The sequence below is a fragment of the Rhinopithecus bieti genome, unplaced genomic scaffold (assembly GCF_001698545.2).
Source record: "Rhinopithecus bieti isolate Rb0 unplaced genomic scaffold, ASM169854v2 scaffold_26504, whole genome shotgun sequence".
Lineage (NCBI taxonomy): Eukaryota > Metazoa > Chordata > Mammalia > Primates > Cercopithecidae > Rhinopithecus > Rhinopithecus bieti.
This window is the reverse complement of record NW_016812891.1, coordinates 1052105-1072358: the sequence shown is the minus strand read 5'-3', so window position 1 is coordinate 1072358 and position 20254 is coordinate 1052105. Positions and strand designations below refer to the sequence as shown.

The 20254-nt window shown below is 40.6% G+C and overlaps 1 protein-coding gene across 5 annotated transcripts; it reads right to left on the bottom strand.

Moving 5' to 3' along the window:
• Nucleotides 1-966: 966 nt before the first annotated feature.
• CCN6 (cellular communication network factor 6) lies at nucleotides 967-18555 on the bottom strand. 5 transcript variants are annotated; one of them, XR_001880470.1, is made up of 7 exons: nucleotides 18474-18555; nucleotides 18230-18300; nucleotides 10140-10437; nucleotides 6082-6324; nucleotides 4154-4217; nucleotides 2711-2904; nucleotides 967-1314 (listed from the first exon to the last, which is right to left on the bottom strand). XR_001880470.1 is itself a non-coding variant. In XM_017847090.1 (6 exons), the coding sequence occupies exons 2-6, from the start codon at nucleotides 18275-18277 to the stop codon at nucleotides 1033-1035; spliced, it is 1065 nt and encodes a 354-aa protein (XP_017702579.1). In that variant the 5' UTR covers nucleotides 18278-18300; nucleotides 18474-18555; the 3' UTR covers nucleotides 967-1032. The 5 variants fall into 5 exon arrangements, 3 of the variants coding, with proteins under 3 accessions (XP_017702579.1, XP_017702578.1, XP_017702580.1); XR_001880469.1 differs by lacking the exon at nucleotides 18474-18555 and having other exon boundaries at nucleotides 18230-18467; XM_017847090.1 differs by lacking the exon at nucleotides 4154-4217.
• Between the last annotated feature and the right edge of the window lie 1699 nt (nucleotides 18556-20254).

Here is a 20254-nt window from a genome sequence, read left to right as displayed (position 1 = left end):
GTTCTAGCCTTAACATTAATTTATTTTTAATAGCAATGTATATTTCAGATCCACAGGTTAATTTTAAGTTTTATTATTTATATTTCTTTCCTTTGCAACGTAATGATACGGTTCTTGGTCTTTGTCTTGGAAATTTAGTTTTTCATAATATTCGATATAAAATATTTTCGATTGCAGTTGTTAACTGTGGCCAGAAAAGTTGCATTTTCTCCTCTCCAAAAGAAACTGATGTTAAAGATCAGGCAATGAAAAGTCTAAATATATTTACAGCTTAATCTTATTACTGTTCAAGAATTAATCTAGAATTTCACTTGCCCTATAATGATTTATCAACTAATGGGCACCCAGGCTACATTGTCAAATCTAGATTAAATTTTTTAAATTTAGTATACTTCCCCCCCCCAAAGGAGTCTCGCTCCTCCATGCCAGTGCAGTGGTGCAATCTCAGCTCACTGCAACCTCCACCACCTGGGTTCAAGCAATTCTTCTGCCTCAGCCTCCCCAGTAGCTGGGATTACAGGCACACGCCACCACACTCGGCTAATTTTTGAATTTTTAAATTACAGACAGGGTTTTACCATTTGGCCAGGCTGGTCTCAAACTCCTGACCTCAGATGATCTGTCCACCTCGGCCTCCCGAAGTGCTGGGATTACAGGCATGAGCCACTGTGCCCAGAGTAAAATTTAGTATGCTTTTTAAACATCTTTAGCAAGTATTCCAGATTATTTTGTAAAATATTTTATTGTAAATTGCATATTTTTTCATATACAAAATGTTTAGATGGTATCAAATGTCTGCGTATTATATAATTATAGGATATATTTTAGAGATCAGTTCAATTTTTAAGGTTTTCAAATTTTATGTATAGTTTTAGGATATCTTTTTTTAAAAGCTTCTAATGCCTTAAATGTAGTGATCTAAGAACAGGCATTCATACTGTTTTAAACAAAGCAGATTTGCCACCATTTTATACTCACTAATTTTTTTATTATATGACAGGGTTGACTAACTTTTCCCCCATTTGCTTTGTTTTACAGAATCTTGAGCTCAGAAAATATATCTCCAGGTTCTCTGCAGTTTCTCTGACATACACAAGATGTAATCCACAGCATCTTCCATTTAAATGACCCCTCATTTGGGCAATCGAATTGAATAGTAATCATTTTAGACTTATTAGGGATACAGCATCTCTTATCCAAGCATATTCCACAAAAAGTGGGTTTGTAACTCTGAGTACTTGAGCATCCAGAAAAGACAAATTTTTCAGCTTTGGAGAGTTGGAAAGTAGGTTGGCATGTTTTTCCTTTGGGGATCTGAAAAGATACATAAAATGAAGTCATTCTTTAAATTTGATTACAATAGTTTAGAAAAACAACATGTAGAATATTTTATAGTACAAACAATTATTTGGAGGCATTAATAACAGTTGTTATGTAGTGATTTCCAGCACTCTCTTCTCTACCCTTAAGATCCCCTTCTCATCAGAGGTCTGTCCTCTCTATTACTGTCCTCTCTATTCTTCCTCCATCATATTATAGCACCTATTCCTCAATGTTTTTTGCTGTCTGTTCTTTATTCAATTTTACAATAAATAGAAATTTCTGTTTTGTTTAATATCAAGGGCCATGTCTTATTAAATATTTATCTAAGACTTAGCAAAGTCCATAACACAGCCCAGACAGCTTTCAGTGGATGGGTAGATGAATACTTACCCTAATCTTTCTTTAAAACTGAATTGTCAGCCGGACACGGTGGCTCAAGCCTGTAATCTCAGCACTTTGGGAGGCCGAGGCAGGCAGATCACGAGGTCAGGAGATGGAGACCATCCTGGCTAACACGGTGAAACCCCGTCTCTACTAAAAATACAAAAAATTAGCCGGGCGAGGTGGCAGGTGCCTGTGGTCCCAGCTACTCGGGAGGCTGAGGCAGGAGAATAGTGTGAACTCAGGAGACGGAGCGTACCGTGAGCTGAGATCACGCCACTGCACTCCAGCCTGGGCAACAGAGCAAGACTCCGTCTCAAAAAAAAAAAAAAAACGGAGTTGTCAACTTGCTAATATGATAGAGAGTAACTTTGGGGTAAGAAGGATTGTGTAGCATTTCTAAAAATTACCCTTTTTGAGACAGACTTCCTGCCTCGTTCAAGAAGTAGGACCAGCTCTAGTTATACCAAACAATCTTAGGGTAAATATTTTATTGTACTGTTTTAGCAAGTTTACTATGTGAGCATAGAGCATTTTAGAAATGGTGTGGCTTCCTTCCAAGTTAGTGATATAACTAAGATCAGGACTTCTCTACTCTGGTGTTCATAATACCTGTTTTCATAATTACAGTGTAGCAACCAAAAGCTTTTATTCATTAACATAGAAAAAAGAAGTTAGAATCTGCTCTGGTTGGTAAAATTTTCCCCACAACGTGCAGTTATTACCTGTTTTCCTCTGAAATAGTTTGACTTTAAGCATTATAATGAGATGGTTTTTTTTTTTTTAAGAACTAAACACCATCCCTCCCTCCAAAACACACACATGCTTACTTTTCAGGAATCTCTTACCTGTTTTCCTCTGAAATAGTTTGACTTTAAGCATTATAATGAGATGGTTTTCTTTTTTTTTTAAGAACTAAACACCATCCCTCCCTCCAAAACACACACATGCTTACTTTTCAGGAATCTCTTAATGTTGAATTAAGTTAAAGATATTTGAACTTTACCTTTATTGTCTTTAATATCTTGCTGTCACAAGGCTGAATGTAACACAGTCTTTTCTCTTTTCTCATTTCACAGTTGCTGTTTTCATTGGTCACCCTATTAGATATTCCCATCCCACATGTTCTGGAGCAGGGAGTCCACTTTGTTGCTTGCACAAGACATTTTTTTTTCCAAATAAGTGGGAGATTTCTATAAGCTAAAACAAAGGGAGAAAAGTACATATGTATATATATAAATGTACTTAGATAAATACACATTATCTACAAGTAGATAATTTTAATTATAGATAGATAAAATCTATAAATAGATCATTTTAATCATGTTTAAGCTAATGTTTAAGAAATCTGAATATTTTGTATAATATAACTCAGAATAAAAGAAGCTGATGGTCTAATTTATCATTCTATCTCCCTCTTTCCCAACCCCAAAATTAACTTTCAGTCAAGTATTACAGTCCAACCTCTTAGGAGGAATAAAAATACTTTATCTTTGAAACACTGAGAAGATTTACTCATTTGCATTTTTCTGCTTCGCCTGTCCTCGGAACCCTAAGCCTGAGCTTATGTTCCTGTGGAGTTGTCCTTTCCCTGGTTCTTGCCTGATCATTTCTAACAGATGTTGAAAAAAAATGAGAGAATTTGAGATATTGATCAGAACAGTGTGATCTTAATGTTAACTTTCATAATATGTTAAAATCTAAAATACAAAAGTTATATGTGAGAATGAGACTATCAGTGAGAGCAGATTTCTTCATTTGTTTTAATCTAGTCTTTTAGAAAACTGTCTAATTAACTAATGCTATACTGAACTAAACTAATAGTTTATATACAAAGTCATTCCAAGTGTAGAATTTCATTCATTCAACTTAATTGTCACACCCCCTATGTTCTTAGGCCCAAAGCACTCTCCAATTGGGTAGGATTTCAAATTACTTATGAAAAAACAGAGAATGGATGGATCAATAGATGGGTCAGTGAGTGAGTAGATAGAGCCCCTCCAATGTCTGCTGCTAAGGGGAAATAGAAGGGGAAGAGAGAATATAAGAGGGTATAATAATGCTCCCATTTCCATGTAAGGTCACTGGGAGCTTCTTGTTATGAATGAATCAAGCCCTTGGCTCATTTTAAGCAAACTACATATTGACTTACTATCTCAAGGCATTTCCTTAAGGTTAATGTGCATCTTGAAATGAATGCTTTGGGAGTACGGTTGTGATTTGAGTCTGCACAGCAAAATTCTGGCTATATTACTTCAAAAAAATCAATTTAAAACTTGAAAAAGACCCAGGGAAAAAAAAAAAAAAAAAGCCTTCTTCATAGGAAATAGTCTCTTTAAAGTATGTGCTCTATTAATTGATACTAGGACACTGCTTTCAGTGTTATTACAGTAAAGTCTCTTGCAATTGCACATAGAACTGAGGAGAGGAAGCAGAAACGTGAAGATACCTGGAAGGTAGACAACAGTTTAAAGACCTCAATGCAGGAAGCAGATTAGAAGCTTGGCACACATCTGCAATAAATAAACGCAGGTTAGATTACCGTGTTACCAGTAATCCTCCTTGTTAAACCAAGAGCTGTAGTTCAGGAATTCACCATTCATTAAAAAGCAAGAAAACTAGAAGAGATTTTTTAAACAAAGCTTAGTGTTTGGTGAGCATTGAAAAAAGCATGAGGGCATTATGTCATTGCATGCTTCATACTGACCTAGCAAAAGCTAGATTCCAACCATCGACTATAAATTACTGTCACAAATATATCTTAAAGTATGTGTTTTTGTCATTATGGTTAATTTTAAAAGCCAGATTCCTGTGTGGGCCATAAATACAATTTCACAGTTAAGCAAAGAAGAGACGTTAGACTGAACATATACTTCATTTGAAACACATCTAGCTCTAAATCGCAAAACACTAGAGAACACTTCAGGAGATTTTCTCGTGTTACCTGACAAGGCACTAACTACCAAGACTGACTATCTGATGCCTTTCCCAACCAAGGTCAAAGTGAATCCACTGAACTGCTCTAACTTCTAAAATGAGACCAACCTGAACTTGATCCAAAGGGCTTCGCTCGTGGAAAACTGCTCTAAGGTAGTCTTTCCAGGGAAGTTTATGCATGGGTTCTAAGAGCCTTATATTGAAACACTAAAATCCAATGCAGAAAGCTAACTGTTCTGTACATTTTGAAAAAAAAAATAACAATAAGGATAGGGCTTATAATTTCAGAGGTTTTAGAGCATTAACAGTGTCATGCTGTCAACTGAACATGTCTAGTAAATGCAAATTCACCACAACCTGGTAAATTTTTTTTCTAATTAACTGACAAAACTGGAGTTCCTTTTATAGTTAGTTTTTAAATATCTAAAACTCATTTCTCTGCTTATGGTTGCCTTTATTAAATATCCACTTAATAAAATTGAACTTACGAGTTGTCAACATATACAAGTATTCTGCATTTCCATCGCACCTCTCACTAAGCTTTAAACTTTAAGAAAAAGCCATTCTTGATTTCTGGATGAGAACACAGAGATGTGAACAAGAACCAGACTTCGATGTTACCCCTTCCGAGTCCTTCCTCTTCTATACTTTATTTGCTGGTGGTTTTGAAACTCCTGTTCCCAAAATATGCTGATGCTTAAATAAAATGCTAACTTAGAGCAGACCAGGATACAAGGTTTATGAATATACTTAAGCTGTTTGCAAATGGTCAGGTATACAAGATGAGTAATGAAGAATCACACTTCAGTTTTCTGAGTACATAGATACATGGGTAACCTACTTAAAAGTGCCTGTGTGTGTGTGTGTGTGTGTGTGTGTTTACAGAGAGAGATTAGCAATTGAACTTCAATTTCAGAGTGAATGAACGGACTTCCTATGAGATTTCTATTTTTAGAAATAATATTTACAAGTTCAAAATATGTGTCAGTTTTTATTTTCAGCAGTAGCCTCTCATTTCTGCCTGTATCACATAGAAATGTTGCCTTTTAAAATTTGGGGAAGTGGATGGTCAAACTTCTTGCCCATAATAGAACAACACAAATAAGTTATTCCAGGGTACATGTGAACAATATTTGGTCAATTTTCCTGAGAAGAGTTTGGGAATAAGCAGAGGTGTAAGATTTTAGAAGAGCTTCCTGACCTAGTAGATCTTTTAAAATGTTTTAAATGTTTCACCAGAAAATTCTAAAACATTATAACATTTCCTTTTCAGACGTTTATCCCTGTCTGAGGCAAAGATTGAGTAAAATGATACACTCAAACTATATCTCACTCTGACCACCAATCAGTAAGTACTTACTGAGTACTTATGGTACATAAAAGGAACATGAAGGAATACCACCAAGGTCATACATGAAAAATAGCTCTACTTATGAGCACCTGGCATTGTTTTGTAGCTTGTTGAAAGCTGCTGTAGTAATGGTTCCAGGCCACAGTTTGACTGATCAGACTTCTTTCCACCTTTAGCTCCAGAGCAGTGACTGTCAGCCAGCTTTGGTATGAACAGAGGCGTGCATCCAATGGCGCCACTCACACAGAGGCAGCTAAACAAGGGGTTGGGCTGAAACACTTGGCCATTATAATAATGTACCTGGTTGAACTCGCATCCAACAGCTACAAGGTCTGAAAAGAGAAAAGAGCAAAATTGCCAAAGAAGCCATAACCTGTGACAGTGTAGACCTCCAATTATGAACCTAGGAAGGAATGGATTATCTCCTGTATGAAGTATAGCTCTCAACCTCTTAGGTTCCATTTGGAACCTCCTTCATGGGACATCTGTAGAAAGGTTTCTAAAGTGAGGCATTTTCATTATATTGTAGGCTATATACCCCACATGGTCACTTCCAGAATTAAGACCAAGTAAAGATCCTGTAAAATCACCATAAGAATAGTTGATAATAAATCTGAGATAGGTTGATGTCTAGTGAGACAAGTTTTCCCAGACATCCAACAATAGGCTAGGATATATTCTTAGGAAGACAGGATAAGTGAATGTCTGAAGAAACTATAGTTAACTACAGAACTGCAAGGTACTGACGGGTTTTGTTAAGAGATTGTAGGAGAGTTTCACTTCCTCTGAGGGGTATTCTTGACCTTCTGGATAGGCTCTTCCCCAAGTGCGGTCCTCTAATCCCTTGGCAGTACCTGAGACAGTTTTAGGGGATCTGCAAGGTCAAAACTCTTTTCCAAGTACTAAGATGTGGCTGGCATTTTTCACTGTGTTGGTATTTGCACTGGTGTACAAAAGCAACTGTGGCTAAAACTGAACTGCTGGTGCCTTGGCATGAACCAAACTGTAGAAGTAATCTTGTATTTTTCCTTGCCAGGTACTTACACTTTAAAAGGGGGGGGGGGGTTACCTAAGAATGTCCTTGATGGCACAGTATAAAGTATTAATTTTATTAAATCTTAATCATCAAGCACTGGTCTCTTTAATATTCTATGTAACAACATAGGAAATATACATAGAATATTCCAGTGAATAGCTGTCTTGAAACTTCAGCAAATGACTGTCTCAGGGAACCTTAAGGAACCACGTCATTGGTAAAGTTGTGAGCTGAGCTAACCACTTTTTTTAGTGGGAATTTTACTTGAAGAAATGACTGATGATAAACTGGTTATTCAGACTTGTGTATTTTGGAAACATTTTTTTTTTTGAAAATGAGCAAACTGAGCCTGTCACTTCAAGGAAAACAACTGTGACAGCATTTTTTGTCAATGCGAGAATTCAAGATTTCAAGGAAAAATTCAAATTTTGGAAAACTTGTATCCATCACTGAAATCTTTATATTTATCCAATATGTAGACTTTTCCGGTGAGGATGACATTAATGTGATTTTTTTAGACGTTACATAATTGTGTCAATATTTTGAACATCTCTACAACACAGTAAACATATTTTCCAAATGAACAATGCATAGAATGGCAAAATTATGCATGAGTAAAAGATCTATTCCAAATGGGTCTTGGATAGACTGATGCATTTTAACATCACAGAGTTGAAAGTTCATTGATGTGGTTTCAGATTCCATGATGCAGCTAATTTTTAAGACACTATCACTTGTCAAGTTTTAACATAATATCAATAAACATAAAAGTATATTCACAATTATCTGAAAAGCCTGTTAAAATATTCCTCCCTTTTCAAATTACATATCTGTGTGATGCCAGATTTTCTTCACATATTTCAACCAGAAAAACACATAGTAACAGATTGAAAGAAGCAGCAGATGTGTGACTCTAGCTATCTTCTATTGAGCTAGACACTAGAGAGATTTTCAAAACATGTAAAACAATGACACTCTGACTAAATTTTTCTTTGGAAAATAAGTTATATGTTTTTTCATAACAACATTATTCTTATTAATCTGCAATGGGTTTATTCTTTTTAAATGAATTAATAAATATTTCTAAATTTCTAATCCATCAAATATCAATGGATAAAACCCACATAAAAGCTCTTTAGGTCCTCATTAATTTCTTAGAGTGTAAACGGGTAATTTTAGACTATAAAGGGGTCATTTCTAAGACTATAAAGGGGTCCTCGGATCAAAAAGTTTTTAAAACGTTGCTCTTGATCAGGGATCATCAAATTTTCTGCAAAGAGCCAAATAGAAACTATCTTAGCCTTTGCAAGCCAGAGAGTGTTTGATGAAAACTACTGACTCTGCCATTGAAAAGCAGCTGTAGACTCTACGTTCATGTGCCATGTTCTAATAAAGCATTATTTACAAAAACAGGCTGTTGGCTAGATTTGACTCTCAGGTCATAGTTTGGGGCCCTAGTTATAGATTATCCCCATTCCTATCCTCGTGTCTATGCTCTGTTAAAAGTCTCATCACATTTTGTGTGAAATTACTTATGGAAAGGTCTGACCCCTTAATATTTGATTCTCTGAGGCCAAGGCCTGTATCTCTTGTTTTCCCTGTCATGTCCTCAGTTGCTGGCCACAGTGCTTGGCTGTGTAGTGGATGGTCACTAAGCGTTTGTCAGGTTAATGAAATAACCTGCCCAGCTTGGAAAAAATGGGTGTCCTGAATGCCACATTGTTTGATAGGTCATGTTTTCCTTATAGGATTCCAATAAATAACATTTTTGAGAGCCTACTGAATACCAGATATTGTGCTAGGTGTTTTATGTCATTATTTTATTTGATCCTCCCAGCAATTCTATAAGCTAGGAAGTACATATTATGTAACTGAGGCACAGAGAGAATAAACAACTTGATCAAGTGTATTCAGTTAGCAGAGCAGTCAGGACTTGAACCTAGATCCCACATTTTTAACCATACAATACAGTGCTGGCAGGGGCATCAGGCTATCAAGCTTGAGCACTCTACACATTCAGCGTGACTCCAAAGATAGGCTCTCATTCCGTGGCTCATAACCAAACTTCTGATCGTAATTTGCCTTCCTGCTTAGACTTTTCTGCAGACGGACTAAACTGCCCAGGTGACATGAGTGTTTCTCTTTCCTTAGAAATTTTATTTTTTTATCCTAAATTATTTGGCATCCTGAAATAGTGTCAATGTTTAGATGATCTGAATCAGTCTCCAGAGCCTAGTCACACAAGGCTGAGGGTCAGATTGTGGTTTGGGGTGACCTCACCTTTTTTTTTTTTTTTTTACAAATCTGCTGAAGTAAAAAGCACAGCACCTCAATCATTAGTTGGCAAAGCTGAGGTTAAAGTTGTATCTCTGGCCGGGCGCGGTGGCTCAAGCCTGTAATCCCAGCACTTTGGGAGGCCGAGGCGGGCGGATCACGAGGTCAGGAAATCGAGACCTTCCTGGCTAACACGGTGAAACCCCGTCTCTACTAAAAAAAAAATACAAAAAACTAGCCGGGCGAGATGGCGGGCGCCTGTAGTCCCAGCTACTCGGAGGCTGAGGCGGGAGAATGGCGGGAACCCGGGAGGCGGAGTTTGCAGTGAGCTGAGATCCGGCCACTGCACTCCAGCCTGGGCGACACAGCGAGACTCCGTCTCAAAAAAAAATAAAATAAAATAAATTAAAAAAAAAAAAAAGTTGTATCTCTGAATACTGGGTATACATTCTAATATTTTTAAGCAGATTATTTTTTGTTACAGAAAAGGCTGAAGTTGGATTGTTTTTGACAGTATTAACAAAAGCTGTCATTTTGTAGCACTTTAAGAAGTCAGACTCTAGATAATTCCTTTTGTTTTCTATCATTAAAAGCAATTACCTGAGAAGAACTGCAAGATCACCTCAACGCAATGAAAATAATGGGTTTCTGAATGTGTGCAAGCATCTGCTAATTTCACGTAGTATCCAATACAATGGAGCCAGTCCCACTGGTGCATGAAAACTAAACCCACCTCATATTTAGCCAAACTAAGCTGGTCACTCAAAGCTAACAATTGCAGGAGAGAAATCTGTCTAGACTCAATCTTTTCCAGCAGGTTCAGAAAGAGACACTTACATGCACACACTCCAGTCTCGTACCTAGGCCTGTCTACTGAGTAGTCACAATACAGCCCTTTATGTGGGTCACAGAGGTCAGCTTCATTGCAGATTTCCCCTGGTTGCTTGGCACAGATTTTACAGCATCCACAGCCATCTCTCACCAGGCTCACTCCAGGAGGGCAATGGGGCTTCTGATGAGGGCATTTGCAGGGCCAGTGACAAAACTGTTTACGCTGATGTGCATCTGACACTTCTCCAGGCCTTCCTTCGGGTGTTGTATCTAACGGTCCAGTGCCCTGTGTCCTGCAGCAGAACTTCATTTGATAATAAAGGTGATGTTAGAAATAGCTTCTCTATGTAATAGTATAATAGGAATAGAAGATTTCCCACAAACAGGTAGTATACAGTGTGGTGAGTTATAATCATTACAACACCTATCAGCATTTGACAAAATTACTCTCCTTAAACTATTCTTCACTCAACCTCCCAGACTCTTGGAGGCTCTTATTCCACTCTTATTCCTCCTTTCTCATTGACTGCTCCTTCTCACTCTCCTTTGCCAGTTTCTTCTCATCCTCTTTAATCCATAAACCTCAGAGCCCCATGGATAAGGCCTCTAAAGTATCTTCCCTCACTAATATCTTTTATCTCCAACTCATACCCTCTTCTGAACTCAAACTGCCTACTTAACATCTCCACTTGGATGTTTAATAGGCATAGGAAATTTAATATGACCAAAAACAAGCCCCCAAGCTTTCCCCCGAATCTGTTCTTCCACACCCTTTCCCATTTGAGCAAATGCCAATATATTTCCAAAATACCTTGATGAGGCCAAGGCCTGTAGATCATGCTTGACTCTTCTCTTTCACATTTTACATCTAATTCCATCAATAAATCCTGTTTATTACACCTTTAAAAACACCCACACGAATCATTTATTGATGCCCTCTCTGTTACCGTCGTAATCCAAGTCACCCTTGTTCACTTGGATGATTACAATAGCCTCCTGAAGGTTCACCTTGCTTGCTCCTTTGTTCACTTGACATCCAGGATGATTCTTTAAAAATAAGCCAGTTCATATCACTCTTTGCTCATATGGAGTGAATTCCTCATGGCCTCCCATTTCAATGTAAAATTCAAAGTGCCGCCATGGCCCTGCATCATGTGCTCCCCCTCCCCATATTACTTTGCCCACTGCCACTCACCACTTTGGTGCCCCCACACCAACCACACCAGTGTCCTTGTTCTCTGACTCCAAGCACAGTCTGCCCCTAGATATCTTCATGGCTCACTCTTTTATTGTCTTCAGGTCTGTGCTCAAATTTCTCAGTGAGGCCCTCTTTGACCACTCTTTGTGAAAGGGCACCCTATCCCAGTCCTTTCGCCATAGAGTTTACCACCTTTCTTACCACCTACACATTTCAGTTGTTTACTTTCTGATACCTGCACCAAGAATGTAAGCAACTTGAAAGCAAGGTCTTTGCCTAATGTCTGTCTTGACGACTGCAATCTTCATAAATCACTTTGAGTGGTTATTTCAATCAACCTTCATAGCAACAGTGTGGAGTGGTGATTATACCATGCGATAGGCAGATAATGGTCCCCTCAAAGATGTCCATGTCCTGATCCCTGGAGCCTGTGCATATATGTTACCTAAAACAATGAAGGGGAGTTTGCATATGTGATCAACTTAAGAATCTTGAGGACGGAAAAAACCCTAGAGAAAACCTAGGTAGTACCATTCAGCGACTAGGCATGGGCAAGGACTTCATGTCTAAAACACCAAATAGCAAATGGCAGCAAAAGCCAAAATTGACAAATGGGTTTTTGGATCTAATTAAACTAAGGAGCTTCTGCACAGCAAAAGAACTACCATCAGAGTGAACAGGCAACCACAGAATGGGAGAAAATTTTTGCCAATCTACTCATCTGACAAAGGGTTAATTATCCAGAACCTACAAAGAACTCAAACAATTTACAAGAAAAAAAAACCCATCAAAAAGTGGGCAAAGGATATGAACAGACATTTCTCAAAAGAGGACATTCATTACAGCCATACAGACACATAGCAAAAATGTCATTCTATCCACTGGCCATCAGAGAATGCAAATCAAACCACAATGAATTACCATCTCCACACCAGTTAGAATGGCAATCATTAAAAAGTCAGGAATACAACAGGCTGCTGAAGAGGATGTGGAGAAATAGGAACACTTTTACACCCTGTTGGTGGGATTTAAACTAGTTCAACCATTATGGAAAACAGTATGGCGATTCCTCAAGATCTAGAACTAGATGTACCATATGACCAAGCCATTTCCCATTACTGGGTATTATACCCAAAGGATTATAAATCATGCTGCCTATAAAGACACATGCACAGTATGTTTATTGCAGCCACTATTCACAATAGCAAAGACTTGAATCAACCCAAATTGTCCATCAGCTGACAGACTGGATTAAGAAAAGTGGCACATTAATGGCAATATACACGATGCGAATACTATCAGACATAAAAAAGATGAGTTTGTGTCCTTTGTAGGGACATGGATGCAACTGGAAACCATCATTCTTAGCAAAATATCACAAGAACAGAAAACCAAACACCGCATGTTTTCACTCATAGGTGGGAACTGAACAATGTACCATCCACTTGGACTCAGGAAGGGAATATCACACACCAGGCCTATCATGGGAAGGGGTGAGGGGGAGGGATTGCACTGGGAGTTATACCTGATGTAAATGACGAGTTGATGGTGCTGCACGAATTGATGGGTGCAGCACACCAACATGGCACAAGTTATACATATGTATACAAACCATGCAATGTTATGCACAGCACATGTACCCTAGAACTTAAAGCATAATAATAATAATAAATAAATAAATAAAAAAGAATCTTGAGGTTATCACTCTTGATTATCCAAGTGGGCTCAAGGTAATCACAAGTACATTGGGTCCACCGGGGAAGGAGGCAGGCATGTCAGAGAAGATGCAATGGCAGAAGCAGAAGTAGAAGCAATGCTGTTGCTGAAAGCGGTCATGGTCCTAGGAAGTCAGACAGCCTTTAAAAGCTAGAACAGGCAAAGAATGGATTCTCCCCTGCCGCCTCCGGAAGGGCGGCAGTCCTGCCAACACTTGATTTTAGCCCTGTAAGACCCACTTTTGGACACCAGATGTCCAGAACTGTAAATAATCTTGTTGCTTTAAGCCATTCAATTTGGTGATTTCTTACAGCAGCAATAGGAAACTGTATACTCCATTTTATCAATGAGGACCCTGAGACTCAAATTATTTAAGTTGTCCTGTGTAACAGATCAAGAGGCGATTTAAATCAGGCAGGCAGGTTCCAGAGCCTAAGCTCTCAACACTTACCCTCCTTCCTTTCCTAGTCCAACTCCTACTGCAACCCAGCTTTGATACTGAGCAAATCACCGAATCTCTGCATCTGTTTCTCCAGGCTAGACCTCATCCCTTAGGCTTACAACTTATTCATTGCTACTGGACATATGTACGTTGAGGTTCTACAACTACCCTCTCCCTTACAAACTGCTCCTCAACTAGCAGTTCCCATTTTACTGAATGGCATCACCATTCACTCAGGGCGCCTAGTCAGGAAGCTGAAAACCATCTGGATTTCTTCCTCTCCCTCATCCTTCACACCTGAAAGTGTCTGACCTACAGGAAAGGTGAAAGCACTTACGCACAGCATTCAGGGCCCTCCTCGTGTCTTGCAGTTCTTGTAAGCATTAGGTTCCAGAAAGTTAAAGTGCCTGCAGTTCCCTGCATATGTGATGCTGTTCCTCCTGCCTGGAACATTCTGCCCAGACCCTGTTCCTTCTTCATCTACTTATCCTTCAAGGTTCTGTTTCAGTAACATCTTTTCCAGAAAGATTCCTGTAACTTCCCTGCCTTGCACAATTTTAAACTGAAATTACCCATGTAAGTGCCTATCTCTTCCACTAGCCATAAAGTCACTCAACCTCAGGTGCTTGTGGTTTGTTTGTGAGTATACCACCAGCACTTAGCACAGTGCCTGCCAATTCACTTATGTAAATAACTCTTAATGTTTATTTGATGGAACTGGGGGCTGTTGAATTGATTCCTAGATCTAAGTCAATTTGCACCTCAAAAACTCTACATTTAGAAGTATCTGTATGAAATTCCACCTAATATTAAACACTCAGCCTTTTTTCCTACCACTGGTAAAACACGTATGCCCCAGCAAAGAGTAACATGTCAGCTGCCATTCAAAAGTTGCATGCATAACATGAGAATGGGTTTTGATGGGGAGGATAGGACACTGCTGGGCTTCTGGAGAAGGAGCAGGGGAAAAGGAAACACCAAAGTGGAGAAGGGAGTAGAAATAGTAAAGCTAGAATCCTAAAAAACGTTTAAACTTAAAAATTTTTGCCTACTCAGTTTTGCATAGGTTCAGCTATGGCCACCAGTGATTCAGGATGCCGGGTTCCGTGGCCTCTTTGCTGGTCTCATGTCCGTGAAATCTCTTCAGTCCCCGCTCTTGCCCCACCTCTCTAAGGCATTTGACGCTCCTCTACCTTGGATTTCATTCCATCTGGTCCCCCCAATACACCCCTTACTTTTCAACGTACTTTCTCAGTCTCCTCCACAGGCTCCTGTTACCCTGAATTTGACTTAGAAGTTAGGCCTATTGGTGTTTCTTAGCTTTACCGTATTGCTTGCCTCACTTTACACACTGTCTCTTGGCAACCTCACCCACCCCCTTGCCTTCAGTTTTCATCCTGTGCAAGTTTGAAATCTAAATTTCCAACCTGGACTTCTCCACTGAGCCCTAGACCCATGAGCTAACTCCCTACTGGACATCTCCACCCAGATGTTACCTAAAACAATGAAGGAGAGTTTGCATATGTGATCACCAGGAAATACTCAAGTCCAAAAGTCATCATTTTTCACTCTTCAAAGTCTGGAGCCAGGAATCTGGATTCATCTATGTCGTCTTCCTCTCTCTCACCTCCTATGGCCGTTCAGTGACCTATCCTATGTATTCTATTGTCCTTATCTTCCCAGAACCAGATGCTCTTCCCCATTTCACTGCTACTAAGTAAGCACTATCACTACGAGATCCTGACTGGTCTTCCTTCCTCCAGAATGACTATTCAAGTGTATCTACTACATTGCCGCTGGAGGAATCCCTTTAAAGAACATGTCTGGTTATATTACTCCTCTCCTTAAAGCCCAGTCTGGGGTTCCCCACAGTCTATACTGGGCAACCTAAACTTCTGGGCCAGGTATCCAAAGCCCTCCATTGCCTACCTCTTGAGCTTTAGCTCTCACACACTCTCCTTCCATGGCTTGCCATTTGCTGGACTCCCTGGGTTGGTTTTCTCCTCCCTGCTTTTTCTCGTGTTCTTTCTAACAAAAGGCACACTCCCAAAACTGCCCCCCTGGATGCCTCTTTATCTCTCCAGTTTTGAAGCATTTCCAGATCATCTCTGAGGTCAAAAGGTAACACTGTTGACATCCAAGGATAAAGAGAAAATCATAACAGTAGACTGAGAAAAGCATTACATACAGAATTACATTAAATATGAGGTCTGACTTCTCATCAAAAGACAGAGGAGGAGGAAGAGATGGGGAAGAAGATGCCCAAAGACAATGTTGAAAGGAAAAAAAAAAACCCAACCTGTCAACCCAGAAATATATGGCCAGTGAAACTATCTTTCAAAAATGAAGCTGAAATAACCTGTAATCCCAGCACTTTGGGAGACTTAGGCGGGTGGATCACTTGAGGTGAGGAGTTCAAGACCAGCCTGGCCAACATGGCAAAACTCCATCTCTACTAAAAATACAAAAACTTAGCCAGGTGTGGCAGCGTGCACCTGCAGTCCCAGCAACTCGGGAGGCTGAGACAGGAGAATCGTTTGAACCCAGGAGGCAGAGGTTGCAGTGAGCTGAGACGTGCCACTGCACTCCAGTCTGGGCCACAGAGGGAGACTCCATCTCAAAATAAAGAAAGAAAATCATAATAGTAGACTGAGGAAAGGGGGAAGTATTACATACAAAAGTACAATAAAATTGAGATCTGACTTCTCATCAAAAGAAGGAGGAAGAGGGAGAGAGAGAGAGAACAAGATGCCCAGAGACAATGTTAAGGGCGGTGAGGAGGGTGGGAATCCTGTCAACCCAGAATTATATAGCCAGTGAAACTATCTTTCAAAGATGAAGGTGAAATAAAAACCATTTCTGGGTAAACACAACCTAAGAGAAATTGTTGCTAGCAGGTCTGCTTCACAAGAAATACTAAAGGAGGATCTTCAGTCTGCAGATCTTCTGTTATGATAGTAACTTAGAAATACAGGAAGAAATGAAGAGGCCTGGACATAGCCAATATGTGGGTAAATATAAAGAATCTTATATTTTTCTCTTTTCCTCAGACATATTTTGATTGTTTTCGACGGCAAAATTTCAAGACAATAAGCGGCACTAGAATGGTGCAATAGAAAGAATAAGCATTTTGGCAATAGATCCGAGCTTTGCAAGAGCTCTGTGATCTTACAGAACTTCCCACCATTTGATCTCCTCTGTAATATGGGATTAGTAATGCCAACCCTTAAAGTTGTTTTGATAATTAAGATTTATTATTATATAACCCTCGGCACCCTTGGGCTGGGCGCAGTGGCTCACACCTGTAAACCCAACATTTTGGGAGACTGAGGCAGGAGGATCACTTGAGGTCAGGAGTTCAAGACCAGCTTGGCCAACATGGCAAAACCCTATCTCTACTAAAAATACAAAAATCAGCCAGGCGTGGTGGTGCACGCCTGTAATCCCAGCTACTCGGGAGGCTGAGGCACAAGAATCACTTGAACCCAGGAGGTGGAGGTAGAGCCGAGACTGTGCCACTGCACTCCAGCCTGGGCAACACAGTGAGGCTCTGTCTCTAAATAAATAAATGAAGCACCTAGCACAGTATTTGGCACATAGCAGATATTCAGTAAATGCTAGGTATTATCAGGTATTTTATGAATTTATGAATTCATAAAAGCAAAGTTAAGCACAAAATAATCCATTCTTACCTCTCTGTGTGTAACACCTTTCTGTGTTTGTTGTTGTTTATTTTATACACATCTCTCTGTGTTGGAATACTTGCTGTCTAAGAACATGCAGCTGCTCTCAATCCACAATGACAGGCTTTTTCTCAAGAACAGTGGAATAGGAGACACACAGACAGGGGAGTGAGCCCCTCCACAGAACAGCAGCAATGACCTAGACCACTGACATTCTTGCATGTCTTTTGAAATCGTAAATATCTCTCTATAGGGGATAACAACTTCCAATTCCTTGTTTTCTAAGATATATCTACTACTTATGGTCCCAATCCCCTACTAACTCACAGACACGCCCGTGTTTTCTAAATCACCAGATTTCAAAACTCTGTCCCCTGTCTACCGTGTAAATAAATCAACAATGAAGTCACCTTGTTTTCATCTTCTTATTTAAAAAGACTAAGGCAATGAATTGCTCATAGTAAGTTAAACTTCCCTTTGGTCTGTTGCTTGAAATACTTCCAAGCCTCCATAGACTGCTTCCCTTTCAGGGAGTGAGAAACACATGGACTGAGAAAAGACAAAGTAAGACAATGTTTTAAAAATGTAAATGTTTGTTCCAAAGTGCCGCTTTCAAACAAGGCAGGCTTAACTGGAAAAAGCCGCTGTCAAAATTCGTTTTTCCAGGGGCTCTTTGCACATTTTGCAGACAGCAATGGAAAGTTGAGCCTCCGCCTGGAGCTGGCATGGAGAAACACTGTTTCCCACACTGTGCCAGGCTATGCCTTAGACTCTGCTACAAAAATACATAGGAAAGCGTGGGGCTGTTCAAACATAGCGAAAGGAGGCTTCAGTGCCGTTACCTGAAAGGGAGAAATGTTTTACATTTCTTTCATGAAGCCCATGAACTAACACAGAACTTTATTTGGAAAGAAAAATGGCTTCCTATTTCTTATGAAGTAGTTGCACAAGCCATTGATCCTCCCTCTTCCCCATCTTCGTTTTGTTTAGTTTTGGCCTGAAGAACTGAGGATGGCTGTAGTCTCCGGAAGGGAAAGAGTCGGGGGAGAGGACTTACCTGTGCCAGGCCAGCAAGCAGAAGAGTGGAGAAGAGGAGTCCCCGCATGTCGCTGGGACCGTGGAGCCACCCTGAGGGGTAGAGAAGTCGCCGCTTGTTCATTGCTCCGGGTACACAAAGCTCCCCTGTCTCCTCTGCAAACCCCAAGCTCCTCTGCACAAGAACACACACCCTCCACCTCCCACACTACCAACTCTCAGCCTGCACTTTTATTTTTAAGGATCCGTTTTAATACCCTGTTTACTTTCATGGGACTCTTCTACTACCTGCCTTCGCTGTGAGCGTGTCACAGGTCAGGAGCGGGCGAGCACTTTCCTCCCGGGACTTACGAGGGCAGGGCAAGTAGTGACTGTTCTCTAAGTGACTGTGTGACCTGCCCCCAACAACGGGTGGGGTCCCATGTCATTCCCTTCCTTGCCCTCAGTTTCTCCATCTGTGTTTGCCCTGCTCCGGGTCCTCTCTGGGCTGCCTCCTCCTCCCCCTGCATCCTCACATACAGAGTGCACGCCTGGCCCCCGCCACAGGACCCATCACAACCTAGCCCTGACTTTGCACCTCCATATTAATGGCAGGCTCTCCAGGGACCCTGACTCCCCTAGCTCAGATTCTCTCGGAGGCACCCACAGTGCCCTGGGCTCACCTTTATCCCAACACCTTTCTCATGCCAGGTGGACTCTGAGTGGAAAAAATATAGATGGAGCAGGGGGCGGACTCCCACAGTACCTGGCCTGAGAGACGCCTCTTTTTGTGGCCACAGTTCCCTGCCAGATGACAATGAAGTTAACCTCCATTTTTCCGGGCCTAAAATCAAACAATTACACTGGTAGCAATCATTCATTTAATGAATTAAGATTAAAAATAAGTCTGGCCAATATGGTGAAATCCCATCTCTACTAAAAAAAAAAAAAGATACAAAAATTAGCTGGGCGTGGTGGCGGGTACCTGTAATCCAAGTTACTTGGGAGGCCAAGGCGGGAGAATTGCTTGAACCTGGGAGGCAGAGGTTGCAGTGAGGGGAGATCGCACCATTGCACTCCAGCCTGGGGGACAAGAGCAAGACTTCGTCTCAAAAAAAAAAAGATTAAAGATAAAATTTTGACGGGTTTGTACTCCTCTTCTTCATACTCACCTGCCTGAAACGTGTGGCCACCAGCCCATCTCCTCCTTTGTCATCACATGGGACCTTTGCTTCTCCATGTTTTCAGCCTGGGTCTGTGTTCCATCTTCACTTGCTGCTACCGTGGCGCTTTGTCCCTCTCAGGTCCCTGAGGGGTCCCACCTGCCTGCACCCAACCCAAGGCCTATTTCTATTTCCTTTGATCAGTTACCTATCCTGCCTTTTCCTGCTACCTTACCTATTCTATACACATTGTTCACCTTTGTTTCTGTTCAAGGCAGTCACTACTGTATAAAGACAACGTCAAGCCTCACTTAGGTCTGAGCTGAGGGCCTGGGAAAAACGAGGTTGTCCTCTGCCACAGAGAATCTGGTGTGCTTGGAGAACCACAGACACCCTAAAACCTGCAGATCACACAGAGCTTACTAAGGAGTCAGTTAAACTGTAAGTATACGCACATCGAACAACAAGGAATACCCACTGTAGTTAGGGTGTCAACGCCTTATCCTGCCTCCCTAAGAAATAGGACAAAACCAGAGAATGGAGTAGTGAAGAAAATGTGTCTGTTTTGGTTCAATCTGATCTTTTTCATTTTATCTCCTGGTAGCACCATTGATCTGTTGGTTCCCAGCCTGTGATTCCCACACCACACCGGCCGTCAGGATGGATAATTTCATGTTTCTGGTTTGTCTATGAAAAGCAGAGGAGTCACAGCCCAACACTGGGGTATTCATCAACTGTGTCTCTCCAGCTCCAGCTCTCCCGGTTCCACGTAGAGTAATGCACATATCTGTGTAATGTTTGGATTTAAGGAGTGTCACCCTCCTCCCATTGTCTATGAAATGCTGGCGGCAGCAGCCGTTTTTCTGGAATTGTCTTCCATCCCTCTGCAGTCTCGCTGATGCGGA

What these genes read in the sequence shown, in the direction of transcription:
- CCN6 (XM_017847089.1), bottom strand. Translation starts at nt 18,331, where the DNA reads ATGAACAAGCGGCGACTTCTCTACCCCTCAGGGTGGCTCCACGGTCCC. An exon ending in TGCTTGCTGGCCTGGCACAG is followed by an intron (nt 10,438 to 18,229) that starts GTAAGTCCTCTC and finishes TATCAAATGAAG; the next exon opens with TTCTGCTGCAGGACACAGGG. An exon ending in AAGCTACAAAACAATGCCAG is followed by an intron (nt 2,905 to 6,081) that starts GTGCTCATAAGT and finishes CCTTTGTTTTAG; the next exon opens with CTTATAGAAATCTCCCACTT.